The 15,000-nt window shown below is 37.3% G+C and overlaps 1 protein-coding gene across 1 annotated transcript in view; it reads right to left on the bottom strand.

Moving 5' to 3' along the window:
• Nucleotides 1–6,450: 6,450 nt before the first annotated feature.
• LOC133642468 (xylosyltransferase 2-like) overlaps nucleotides 6,451–15,000 on the bottom strand; it is a 38,720-nt gene continuing 30,170 nt past the window's right edge. The window contains exons 9-12 of the mRNA XM_062036659.1: nucleotides 13,561–13,817; nucleotides 13,284–13,479; nucleotides 10,555–10,891; nucleotides 6,451–7,974 (exon numbers count right to left, since the gene is read on the bottom strand). Of these exons, the coding sequence (XP_061892643.1) occupies nucleotides 7,655–7,974; nucleotides 10,555–10,891; nucleotides 13,284–13,479; nucleotides 13,561–13,817 (1,110 nt within the window). The 3' untranslated portion in view covers nucleotides 6,451–7,654. The remainder of the gene's footprint in view (nucleotides 7,975–10,554; nucleotides 10,892–13,283; nucleotides 13,480–13,560; nucleotides 13,818–15,000) is intronic.

The raw sequence follows: 15,000 nt of genomic DNA on the forward strand, positions 1-15,000 counted from the left end.
TCGCACATATCACACACAAGTAAACATGCTGCAGAACTGCTTGTATCGCACATTATATCAAACGCAAGTAAACACTCGGCAGGACTGCTTGTATCACACATGATATCACACAACTAAACACTCAGCAGGACTGCTTGTATCGCACATGATATCACACACAAGTAAACATGCTGCAGAACTGCTTGTATCGCACATGATATCACACACAAGTAAACATGCTGCAGGGCTGCTTGCATCGCACATGATATCACACACAAGTAAACATGCTGCAGGACTGCTTGTATCGCACATGATATCACACACTAGTAAACACTTGGCAGCACTGCTTGTATCGCACATTATATCAAGCACAAATAAACACTCGGCAGGACTGCTTTTATTGCACATGATATCACACACAAGTAAACACTGCAGGACTGCTTGTATCGCACATATCACACACAAGTAAACACTCGGCAGGACTGCTTGTATCGCACATATCACACACAAGTAAACACGCGGCAGGACTGCTTGTATCGCACATATCATACACAAGTAAGCACTCGGCAGGACTGCTTGTATCGCACATTATATCACACATCAGTAAACACTCGGCAGGACAGCATGTATCGCACATATCACACACAAGTAAAAACTCGGCAGGACTGCTTGTATCGCACATTATATCACACACAAGTAAACACTCGGCAGGTCTGCTTGTATCGCACATGATATCACACACAAGTAAACACTCGGCAGGACTGCTTGTATCGCACATATCACACACAAGTAAACACTCGGCAGGACTGCTTGTATCGCACATATCACACACAAGTAAACACTCGGCAGGACTGCTTGTATCGCACATGATATCACACACAAGTAAACACTCGGCAGGACTGCTTGTATCGCACATGATATCACACACAAGTAAACACTCGGCAGGACTGCTTGTATCGCACATGATATCACACACAACTAAACACTCGGCAGGACTGCTGGCATCACACGATATCACACAAGTAATCACTCGGCAGGACTGCTTGTATTGCACATTATCTCACACACAAGACAACAAGCTGCAGGACTGCTTGTATTGCACATGATATCACACACACAAGTAAACGCGCTGCAGGACTGCTTGTATCGCACATGATATCACACATAATATCACACATATCACACACAAGTAAACACTCGGCAAGACTGCTTGTATCGCACATATCACACACAAGTAAACACTCGGCAGGACTGCTTGTATCGCACATATCACACACAAGTAAACACTCAGCAGGACTGCTTGTATTGCACATGATATCACACACAAGTAAACGCTGCAGGACTGCTTGTATCGCACATGATATCAAACACAAGTAAACACTCAGCAGGACTGCTTGTATCGCACATGATATCAAACACAAGTAAACACTCGGCAGGACTGCTTGTATCGCACATGATATCACACACAAGTAAACACTCGGCAGGACTGCTTGTATGGCACATGATATCACACACAAGTAAACACTCGGCAGGACTGCTTGTATCGCACATTATATCACACAAGTAAACACTCGGCAGGACTGCTTGTATCGCACATGATATCACACACTAGTAAATGCTGCAGGACTGCTTGTATCGCACATGATATCACACACAAGTAAACACTCGGCAGGACTGCTTGTATCGCACATTATATCACACAAGTAAACACTCGGCAGGACTGCTTGTATCGCACATTATATCACACAAGTAAACACTCGGCAGGACTGCTTGTATCGCACATGATTTTAAACACAAGTAAACACTCGGCAGGGCTGCCTGTATCGCACATATCACACAAGTAAACACTCGGCAGGACTGCTTGTATCGCACATGATATCACACACAAGTAAACACTCGGCAGGACTGCTTGTATCGCACATGATATCACACAAGTAAACACTCGGCAGGACTGCTTGTATCGCACATTATATCACACACAAGTAAACACTCGGCAGGACTGCTTGTATCGCACATGATATCACACACTAGTAAATGCTGCAGGACTGCTTGTATCGCACATGATATCACACACAAGTAAACACTCGGCAGGACTGCTTGTATCGCACATGATATCACACAAGTAAACACTCGGCAGGACTGCTTGTATCGCACATTATATCACACAAGTAAACACTCGGCAGGACTGCTTGTATCGCACATGATATCACACACTAGTAAATGCTGCAGGACTGCTTGTATCGCACATGATATCACACACAAGTAAACGTTGCAGGACTGCATTTTTTGATTGAAATATTTCAAAATGTAATAATTGATGTATTTTATGATTAAAGTACTTCATGAATATACTTTATCCGTCAGTTAGTGGGCGGGTCCTCAACCTCACTTCTGTTTGTTCTCCTTGTACGTAACTCCGCCTCCTTCTACAATTACCTTTATTTTGAAAATGAAACATACAACTGATTAAAATTTGATGATATTTTTTCACATTTCGAATCCTGAAACAGGAATCTGAACTACTCCATTTTTAAATTGTACTTCAAAATGAAATTCAAAAGAACCAATAATTTTTTTGTTTTTCGATTTTCCTTCCTGAAAAAAATTCACTGACCGAAACAAACATTGACTGGTAACTTCCTGTAGTCCGTAAAATCAGGGCTTCAAAATAAAAGCAGGCAAATACAATAAGGTTGTACCGGAGTACAAAATGAGGAGGATTTTCAATACAAAAGTTATGCTCAACGCTATGAAATGATGAAATCAACATTATTATTTGATAATATCGGTGTTGGCTAAATCGACATTTCATGGAGTTAAGACGTTTGCTAAGAAGTGACTGGACTTCCTGTCTCCTCTTCTGCAATCAGTGAGACTCAGACCATCCTCACACGACGTGTAGAGCAAGCTGACGTGGAAGGAACAAGGAAGTATGCAAACATTTATTCGAATTGTTTTTATTTTTCATATAAACATTTTTTTTTTTTGGAAATGTGCAAACATTTTTTCATTTTTTAGAACGTTATTTTTTTTTGTAAGTGTGCAAACATTTTATTAAATTTTTTGTAAGTGTGCAAAAAATTTTTTAATTGAAATATATATTTTTGGATGTGTACAAACATTTTTATTATTTTTTTAATTAATTTTTTTGTATGTAATTGTATTATTTTTATAAGTGTGCAAACATTTATTTTATTTTATCTTTTAAATGTAAGGATTTTTTTGGGATGTGTGCAAACATTTAAAAAAAAAAAAATTTTGGGGAAGTGTGCAAACATTTTTTCATTTATTTTTCTTTAAATTTTATTTTTTTTGGAAGTGTGCAAACATACTTTTAAATTTTTTTTAATTAATTACATTTTGTAAGTGTGCAAACATTTTTTTTTTTAATACATTTTTTTGGAAGTGTGTAAACATTTTTTTATTTTTGGAAGTGAAAACATTTTTTATTATTATTATTATCATTTTTTAAATTATTTCTATTTTATGTTGTTTTTTTTGGAGGTGTGCAAACATTTTTTTTATAAATTTTTTTTGGGGGATGTGTGCAAACATCTTCAAAAAGAAGGAGCCAAAAAACGTCATTTTTGTATGTATTTATTGATACCTATAATAAGCCCCTCCCCCCAGCTATCACAGCTCCCTGTTCCAATGAGATAAATTAACAACCATACAAAAAACAACAACAAAACTGTAGATTTGAAGGTAAAAAAATGACAGCTCAGTCGCCAGATTTTTACTGTGAAAGTGGTATCTGTTTTATCAAATTACAGTAATGCACAACTGTAGATTTTATGGTTGAAAACTAGCAGCTTAGTCCCCAGAATGTTACTGTAAAATGAACAGTGGTCTGTTTTCCACTTCACAGTAACGCATTGTAAAACAAGTACATTTAAAAAAACAAACAAAAAAAAACTGGCAGATCAGCTGCCAGAATTTTACTGTATACAAAAAGTAGTTTTGTTTTTCCATTTACAGTATTTCACTGTAGATTTTATGATATAAAACTGCAGCTCAGTTGCCAGAATTCGACTGTAAAAACTACAGTGGTACCATTTGATATTTTACAGTAATGCACTGTAAAAAGGACAAAACAAATTAAAGTGGCCAGAATTTGACTGTAAAAATAACATTTGTTATTTTTACAGTAATGCAGTGTAAAAAGGACAAGACAAATTAAAGCCTCCAGAATTTGACGAGTTAATATTTTACAGTAATGCACTGTAAAAAGGACAAGACAAATTAAAGTGGCTAGAATTTGACTGTAAAAACATTTATTTTACAGTAATGCACTGTAAAAAGGACAAGACTAATTAAAGTGGCCATAATTTTACTGTAAAAATAACAGTGGTACCATTTGTTATTTTACAGTAATGCACTGTAAAAAGGACAAGACAAATTAAAGTCCCCCGAATTTTACTGGAAAAACATTTGTTAGTTTACAGTAATGCACTGTAAAAAGGACAAGACAAATTAAAGTCCCCATAATTTTACTGTAAAAACATTTATTTTACAGTAATGCACTGTAAAAAGGACAAGACTAATTAAAGTGGCCAGAATTTTACTGTAAAAATAACAGTGGTACCATTTGTTATTTTACAGTAATGCACTGTAAAAAGAACAAGACAAATTAAAGTCCCCCGAATTTTACTGGAAAAACATTTGTTAGTTTACAGTAATGCACTGTAAAAAGGACAAGATAAATTAAAGTGGCTAGAATTTGACTGTAAAAACAAGTGTATTTTACAGTAATGCACTGTAAAATGGACAAGACAAATTAAAGTCCCCCGAATTTTACTGGAAAAACAACATTTGTTATTTTACAGTAATGCACTGTAAAAAGGACAAGACTAATTAAAGTGGCCAGAATTTTACTGTAAAAATAACAGTGGTACCATTTGTTATTTTACAGTAATGCACTGTAAAAAGGACAAGACAAATTAAAGTCCCCCAGAATTTTACTGTAAAAACATTTGTTAGTTTACAGTAATGCACTGTAAAAAGGACAAGACAAATTAAAGTGGCTAGAATTTGACTGTAAAAACAAGTGTATTTTACAGTAATGCACTGTAAAATGGACAAGACAAATTAAAGTCCCCAGAATTTTACTGTAAAAACATTTATTTTACAGTAAGGCACTGTAAAAAGGACAAGACTAATTAAAGTCCCCCGAATTTTACTGTAAAAACATTTGTTAGTTTACAGTAATGCACTGTAAAAAGGACAAGACAAATTAAAGTGGCAAGAATTTGACTGTAAAAACAACAGTTTGTTATTTTACAGTAATGCACTGTAAAAAGGACAAGACAAATTAAAGTGGCTAGAATTTGACTGTAAAAACAACAGTTTGTTATTTTACAGTAATGCACTGTAAAAAGGACAAGACAAATTAAAGTCCCCCGAATTTTACTGTAAAAACATTTGTTAGTTTACAGTAATGCACTGTAAAAAGGACAAGACAAATTAAAGTGGCTAGAATTTGACTGTAAAAACAAGTTTGTTATTTTACAGTAATGCACTGTAAAAAGGACAAGACTAATTAAAGTGGCTAGAATTTTACTGTAAAAATAACAGTGGTACCATTTGTTATTTTACAGTAATGCACGGTAAAAAGGACAAGACAAATTAAAGTGGCTAGAATTTGACTGTAAAAACAAGTTTATTTTACAGTAATGCACTGTAAAATGGACAAGACAAGTTAAAGTGGCTAGAATTTGACTGTAAAAACAACAGTTTGTTATTTTACAATAATGCACTGTAAAAATGACAAGACAAATTAAAGTCCCCAGAATTTTACTGTAAAAACATTTGTTAGTTTACAGTATTGCACTGTAAAAAGGACAGGACAAATTAAAGTGGCTAGAATTTGACTGTAAAAACAAGTTTATTTTACAGTAATGCACTGTAAAAAGGACAAGACAAATTAAAGTCCCCAGAATTTTACAGTAAAAACATTTATTTTACAGTAATGCACTGTAAAAAGGACAAGACTAATTAAAGTGGCCAGAATTTTACTGTAAAAATAACAGTGGTACCATTTGTTATTTTACAGTAATGCACTGTAAAAAGAACAAGACAAATTAAAGTCCCCCGAATTTTACTGGAAAAACATTTGTTAGTTTACAGTAATGCACTGTAAAAAGGACAAGACAAATTAAAGTGGCTAGAATTTGACTGTAAAAACAAGTTTATTTTACAGTAATGCACCGTAAAAAGGACAAGACAAATTAAAGTGGCTAGAATTTGACTGTAAAAACAACAGTTTGTTATTTTACAATAATGCACTGTAAAAAGGACAAGACAAATTAAAGTCCCCCGAATTTTACTGTAAAAACATTTGTTAGTTTACAGTAATGCACTGTAAAAAGGACAAGACAAATTAAAGTGGCTAGAATTTGACTGTAAAAACAAGTGTATTTTACAGTAATGCACTGTAAACTGGACAAGACAAATTAAAGTCCCCCAAATTTTACTGGAAAAACATTTGTTAGTTTACAGTATTGCACTGTAAAAAGGACAAGACAAATTAAAGTGGCTAGAATTTGACTGTAAAAACAGGTTTATTTTACAGTAATGCACTGTAAAAAGGACAAGACAAATTAAAGGGGCTAGAATTTGACTGTAAAAACAAGTGTATTTTACAGTAATGCACTGTAAAATGGACAAGACAAATTAAAGTCCCCAGAATTTTACTGTAAAAACATTTATTTTACAGTAATGCACTGTAAAAAGGACAAGACAAATTAAAGGGGCTAGAATTTGACAGTAAAAACAACAGTTTGTTATTTTACAATAATGCACTGTAAAAAGGACAAGACAAATTTAAGTCCCCAGAATTTTACTGTAAAAACATGTTATTTTACAGTAATGCACTGTAAAAAGGACAAGACAGAAAAAAACTGTAGATGTGATGGTCTGTATTTAAATTCACAGTAATGCACTGTAAAAAACACCATTTTATGATTTCAGTGTAAAAGTACAAATGGTATGACTTTTGGATTTGAGGGTAAAAACAAGGTGCAGAATATGACCATGGACATAAACGACAATGAATAAATGACATTTTACAGTAAAAAATGAGCAGGATTTTACTGTAAAATAAAGGTTCTGTGTTGCCACTTTTCCAAATAAAAGCATTTGACACGACTAAAATTGTAGTTGAAAGTGTTTTAGGGAGTATAAAAATAACATCTCTCCGACAGACGTGAGGCTTCACTGAAGCCACTTCCTGTGCAAGAAGCCACTTCCTGTGCAAGATCAACAAGGGCACTTGACAACAATAAGACAAGATGCATGTTGGGAAGCCAATAAAAAGGCAGCTTGGATCCAAAGAATCCGTGTTCAGCATCTCTGCTTGGAGGATGTGGCGTGCGCGCAGAGTAGTTAACATTAAACAACAAACAAGTTCTTCTTCTGAGCTGCTGGCCACAACACCAGCAAGAACCATGTGGACCACTCAAGGAAATCATTCGTCTATGTGACCTTTCAACTCCACGGTAGGACCACCTTGGAGTGACCTTCAAAGTCTTGGTGTCCAAGGTCTCCCAGTTGCGTGCTCTCAAAGAAGCATCACAGGTGAGGATCTTACCTTGGGTCTTGAGAAGGAGTCAAAGAGACCACCGTGTTGTGGTCCTGCAGTCTTCTAAAGTGCACATGTCAGCAAGGTGAGGAGGGGCTACCTGATCCTGCCGTCGGCCTTCACCGCTCCCAGGTCAGACTTGGGGTCCGGGGACTCGGAGCTCCAGCTGGTTGAGGAGCAGGGCGCCAAGGCCGGGCAGGAGGAAGCGTTGGAGGCGCACACGTCTCCCGGCGCCCAGAAGGTGGTCACGCTGGCGTCCAGCCAGGCGTGGAGGGGCGGGCCCAGCAGCTGAGCGTGGTGCTGGGCCTGCAGCATGGTGGGCCCCTGAGGGGGCAGCTGGAGGATGGAGCTGAGCTGCTGGAAGCTGTGGTCCATGTAGGAGTTCTCTGCTGGACCTGCATGGATCCAACTGTCCTCTGGAGGAAAACACACACAATATTTACATTTCATTAGATTAGATTTCATATACAGATACTTTTACATGTATATTATATTTGATATGTTTATAATATTTGATATCTGTTATATTTAATATATATTGTTTTAGATATATATTATATTTAATACGTATAGTTTTAGATAAATATTTGATATATGTTATATTTGATATATATTATATTTAATATGTATAGTTTTAAATATATATTTGATATATGTTATATTTGATATATATTATATTTGATGTGTGTTACATTTAATATATATATAGTTTTCAATATATATTATATATTATAATATATATAATATTTCATATTATATTTGATATGTTATATTTGCTATATGTTGTATTTAATACATAGTTTTAAATATATATAATATTTGATGTATATAATATTTCATATATATTATATTTAATATATATATATAGTTTTAAATATATATTACATATGACATATGTAATATTTGATATTAGTTATTTAATATATATATATATAGTTTTAAATATATATCATATTTGACATGTTATATTTGATATATATAATATTTGAAATATGTTATATTTGACATATATTATATTTGATGTATATTATATTTTATGTATATAATATTTTACGTTATATTTAATATATATATATAATATTTGATATATATAATATTTGATATAAGTTATATTTAATATATATATAGTTTTAAATATACATTATATATGATATATATAATATTTGATATATGTTATATTTGATATAAATATTTGATGTATTGTATTTAATAGACATAATAATTGATATATATATATATATTTAATATATATTATATTCAATATATATAATATTTGATATATGTTAGTTGATGTATATAATATTTGATATGTTATATTTAATATATATATATATATATAATTTTAAATATATATTATATATATAATACTTGATATATGTTATATTTGATATATATTATACAGTGGGGCAAAAAAGTATTTAGTCAGCCACCCATTGATTGTCAATGGGTGGCTGACTAAATACTTTTTTGCCCCACTGTATATATATTTGATATATGTTAAATTTAATATACATATATAATTTAGAATATATATATTATATATATATATCATAGATATTTGATATTTGTTATTCATCCATCCATTTTCTACCGCTTATTCCCTTTGGGGTCGCGGGGGGTGCTGGAGCCTATCTCAGCTACAATCGGGCGGAAGGTGGGGTACACCCTGGACAAGTCGCCACCTCATCGCAGGGCCAACACAGATAGATAGACAACATTCACACTCACATTCACACACTAGGGCCAATTTAGTGTTGCCAATCAACCTATCCCCAGGTGCATGTCTTTGGAGGTGGGAGGAAGCCGGAGTACCTGGAGGGAACCCACGCAGTCACGGGGAGAACATGCAAACTCCACACAGAAAGATCCTGAGGCCGGGATTGAACTCACGACTACTCAGGACGTTCGTATTGCGAGGCAGACGCACTAACCCCTCTTCCACCGGGCTGCCCTGATATGTGTTATATGTAATGTATATACAATTTTTAAATATATATAATATTTGATATATATTATATTTGATATATGTTATATTGGATGTTTATTATATTTTATAAATAAATTATGTTCTAAAAGCACGCTGCACCGTGACAATTAAATTTTTTCCCCCGCAAACTTGCGCACACAAAAGGCCTTCTGTTGAGGAGTGGCCATGTTGAGGGTAAATAAACAGGTGGTGTTCCTACAAGTGAAGGATGACATGACCACCACAATGAAATTGTAACAATACAACTTGGATAACGCCTGTATCAAATGACCATTGATTCAGTCCATTACACTCATTGATGTCATTCTGATTGTGATTCTAATGATTTTGGCGTATTATTTTTCAATCACCCTGTATATTAGATTTGATGTATTTAATATTTGATATCCTATTTGTTATTATATTTGAGGAGCTTTGCTGTACTGTCAAGCGCCTTCTTCCTGCTTTCTTGGCATAGAACATTGGAACATTACCCAGACGCAGTCCGGCTCGGTCCGTTCTGAGTGCTTGACTGCTTATAGTACAGATAAACTTTAGTTGGTAACTATAAAAGTACCAAATTTAGTACCCATCCCTACTTACCACAGGCCATCTTTGAATTAAAGTGGAGTGGCAATTCTTGTTTTGGTGACACCTAGTGGTCACAAAAAATCATTAGGTTGAATGATACGGACACGTTTGATACCGGATACTTTCTATTATGCCTCGCAGACTTTTTGTTGATATTGACAAATGTCACATTTTACACTGCAATATTGTTCTTTCAGGACACTTATTGCGTATGTCTAGCTCGTGTGCTATTGTTTGCTCAGCTGCTGTGTAGCCGCTAGCAGCCTATAGCCTTGCATGTTTGTCTTTTGTAAATGACTTGAGTAAAACAGAACAGATTTGACATGCAAGCTCATATCATCTAAAACAATTGTCGTCGATACTGGAGCGATATCAAGATAGGACCAGGACACCGAGAGCAGTTGCCATAAAGAAGGAGAGCGATTGAAGTGATGCTTACCTTTACGCAGCGGCTTCTTGTCCATAAAAGTCAAAGGCATTACGAGGAATCGAACCTCCGCCACACGCTTCCACCGCCTTAAAATGCGTACCGACCAGACGCCAGGCCGCAGGGGGCGCTGCAGAAGCGGCCGGTAGTGGGTGTATTCTTCGTCCGAGTCCACGGTGATGTCATAGGAGGCCGCCACCACCAGGGCGGGGTCGATCCACACGATGGTGGCCGTCAGGTTGGCGCCGGTGCGAGCCCATTTCTGCACCGCCATGGGTTCATCCATCGGGCCCATGATCCCGCCAAAGTTCCGGAAGATTCTTTCTTTGGGGTCCCATTCTGTGCCCACCTGTTGAAGATGTGAATATTAATGTCCAAACAATATATTATTATCCTAATTAATAATATCTTATCTTACTGAGATGCAGAAATGTGATAATAAAAGACAATAAAACAACATTGATCATGATTGGATCATTTTTAAATGTTGCAATTAAAGAATCAGATGTTTGGCCACAGAGGGCCGCTTCTAACAGTGAATACTATTATTACACTATTTTTGAATGCATTTTAGTAGATTTTTTACAAACTAAAATGTAAAAAAAATATGGTAAGTTGCGATAATTTCATCTCAAAATGTAGTGTATATTACTGTAAATGGGAAAACAGTACTGCTGTTTTTATGGTAAAAAAGGCAGCTCAGTTGCCAGAATATTACTGTAAAAATTACATTTGTTTTTTTACTGAATATTAAAAAAAACTGCAATTTTACAGTAAAATTTTGGCACCTGAGCTGCCAGTTAGTTCTTCTTTTTTTTTTTTTTTACCGCAAATCAACAAGTGTAGATTTTTCTGTGTATTACTGTAAATGCCAAAACAGCACCACAATTTATTACAGTAAAAAAAGTACTGTTTTTTTTCCATTTAGAGAAAAATGCTGTAAAAACCACAGTAAATTTCACAATTTGACCATGAAATCTATTGCTGCTTTTACGTTGCACAATTTGATGGATAACTTGCTTTGAAATCATTATTATTAGGATTTATTTCTATTTAAAAAATGGTTTGAGTGTTTGATCATATATTTTTGCATAATAAGACAATATTTAAGTTAACATAATTTGCGATGACAGAGTACATATATTTTTTTTTCTCCCAAAACAGAAAGAAAGAATACATTTAGTATGAAAAGTTACAGTACTTTATTGATACATATTATTTCCAGGCTATCCAGGGCAAAATAAAATGAAGTAGTGGGCCACATCTGGCCCCCAGGCCTTGAGTTTGACACCTGTGGTCTGCATGAACATTATTATTCAAGTTCATTCTTAGTGTGTAAGATACGTGCACACCTACACAAACACTTCCACACACATGAACAACATTAGGTCGTGTTTTAAAAATACAACACATGAAGTTATTTTCTTGGAAATGTTTGTTTCCTCAGTAAAGTTGTTGAGTCGGTTTAGCTGATTGGAGAGCTAGCTTGCGCAGCTAGTGGGTCCATGACCATGACTTCTGTTTTGTTTGATCAGCCGTTTTACTGCCGCGTTACAGACAGCGTTTGGAAACGAGGTATGTAAATAAACATTTACAGAATATTTCCGTGTAAATACCTAATTTCACAACATATATATCTGCGACTTATACATGAAATTTATTATTTTTCTTCTAAAATCTTGTGGGTGTGGCCTATATACCGGCGCGCTCTAATGTCTGGAAAAAACGCAGTGATTATGGGCCTGCTGCAATGCCAGCGCCCATTCACTGCTGTAGCAATGTTGGAATGCAAGCACCCATATTATTATTGCTCATACTTCAAACTTTGTTAGTTCCGCAACCAACGAAACCCCCCCATATGTTATACCGTCGGAAAGGTCTCGTTTGTGCCGACGAGGGCACTTTAAGGTGGGGACATTTCGTGTTACCATGGCGATGCTATTCACGAATAAACAAACCAAAAAAATGGGCCAATTGAGTGGGTACGCACCTTTATAATGGCGGCTATTTCCAGCAGATCGCTCCAACCTGCGAGATTACCTCCTCTTGTAGCTCAGCCATTCTTTCACGTAGCTCGGTGCTTAACGTCTCATTTTGTCCACACACTTGTCTACTTTAACCCTGGCTAAAACGTTTTGACGTCCAATGTTTGGTTTGGGCTGGATGGCCATCGGTAGGAGGCAAGCGCCGTCGGCCTTCCTCCATTAATGCGGATGGCATCCACTCTAATTTACTAGAGCGTAGAAGCCCCGAAATTTTGCTTTTTTTGGGGTGAACAACCTGTCCTCACGGCCACATCTTTTATCCCACTGTCATGTGTTTTGGTGAAAACGTTGACACACATGTCCTCTCTCAGAAAATGTCCCTTTTATGGAGGTCATGTGTCCCATTTGGCTTCTGGTGGCCCTCAAAGCCAAGAACGTCAGCTAAGTCTCTCATTGACTCCAATGTTAGATGTCGGCGCACACATGCTAAATGTTAGCATTTTAATGTAAGCATGCTAACGTTTTAGGCTAGCTGGGTAGCTCATTTTGTACAGTTACACCTAAAACTCTCAGATTCAGACACTCGGCACCATCTTAAAAGGTACAGCGGCTTCCTGCAACCCCCGGCCAGAAGTCCAGGGCACAGATAGCAGGCCCATCAAAATTTCCGCGGGAATTTTCCAGTTTTTTATTATGTGGTTGGAAAAAAGTATGGCGATATGTTGCCATACCAATAACCCCCCCCCCAGTACTCACCTCCATGTTTTTGAGCCTTTCAAACGTTTGAAGATTGTTCTCCAGCACCAGAGTGGCCTGGGGCACAGCCCAAGTCTCGATGACCTCCTTGACCTTGGAGCCCACAGCCTGGACTTCCTGCCTGACCAAGTAGCCTTGAAAGCGGTCATCATAGAAGTACAAGTGCACCGACAAAGGATGGCCTATTGGTTCCAACCTGCAGCGAGGGGGACAACATGTCTGTCAGATACGTCACAATCACGCGTTGACGTCAACAAAGACTCTCAAGTCTCCACACCTGCAGGACTCGTTGCTGCCGTGAGATGTGGCGAGACTTTTCAGTCCCAGGCGAAGCAGAGAGGAGAAGGCGGTGAGCGCCACGTCGCTGAGGGAGCCGATGCCGTCCGTCTGCTCAAACAGGTTCTCCCAGTACGCCTTAATGGCCGCGGTCCCTGGTGCGTACTGGCCGTACAGGTGCGTGTCCAGGATATGTATGGCTTCCTGGTTCACCGCTGACTCGAATTTGCGTGCAAAGAAAGTCGGCCGGGACAATTGCTGTGCGTAAAATTGGAAGAAAAAAGAAGAATGAGTACTAATAATAATCACGATTGATTTAATTTTTTTCAAATAGACTTTCAGTTAAAGGAGCCATATGTAATCATTTCATGGCAAGTCATCATTAAATAATACTGTATGTCAGGGGTCGGCAACCTTTACCACTCAAAGAGCCATTTTGGCAAGTTTCACAAATTAAAGAAAGTAATGGGAGCCACAAAAAAAAAATTTAAATTTAAAATGAATAACACCGCATACAAAGCTTAAACGCTTTGTGCTATGTTAACTAGGGGTCTCCGACACACGCACCGGCACGCACCGGCACGCACTTTAATGTGGAAATTTGATGTTAGTGCAGCCCACGAGTTTTGAATGAATGGCACTTGATAGCGTCATACTTGCCAACCCTCTCATTTTTCCCGGGAGACTCCCGAATATCAGAGCGTGATGACACTGCATTTGGCGCCCTCTACAGTCTGCCCTAACAGTGTACCTGTTCGACCACACGTAGAATGCAATTTCAGCTTGCTCACGTAAGTGACAGCAAGGCGTACTAACTCAGCAGCCACACATCTTACACTGACGGTACCAATACCCAGAATCCCATGCAGCCCTAACTCTTCCGCTCAACCAACGCACGGAGAGGAGGGGGGGGGGGGGGGGGGGGGGTTGATGTGTGGGGGGATTTGGTGGTAGCGGGGGTGTATAATGTAGACCGGAAGAGTTAGGTCTGCATGGGATTCTGGGTAATGGTTGTGTTGTGTTTATGTTGTGTTACGGTGGGATGTTCTCCAGAAATGTGTTTTTCATTCTTTTTTGGTGTGGGTTCACAGTGTGGCGCATATTTGTAACGTAACAATGTTAAAGTTGTTTGATACGGCTACCGTCAGTGTGAGCTGTGTGGCTGATGAGTAAGTATGCTTTGCTGTCTCCTGTGTGTGCAAGTAATAACAACATGCAACATGTGGCTGGACTGGCACGCTGTATGTAAATGCTATAGAGGACAATTACTGCAGTGCAATTAGGGCATGCCCTTTATTTAGTAATTAGAGTGTAAATAGGATTATTTTTTCCCTGGGAGTAATCTATGAGGGACACTGAGATCCATAAATCTCCTGGGAAAATCGGGGGGGTCGGCATGTATGTAGCTGAGCTGCATCAGAGTGGTCAAGGAGCCGCATGC

The sequence above is a fragment of the Entelurus aequoreus genome, linkage group LG25 (genome assembly GCF_033978785.1).
Source record: "Entelurus aequoreus isolate RoL-2023_Sb linkage group LG25, RoL_Eaeq_v1.1, whole genome shotgun sequence".
Lineage (NCBI taxonomy): Eukaryota > Metazoa > Chordata > Actinopteri > Syngnathiformes > Syngnathidae > Entelurus > Entelurus aequoreus.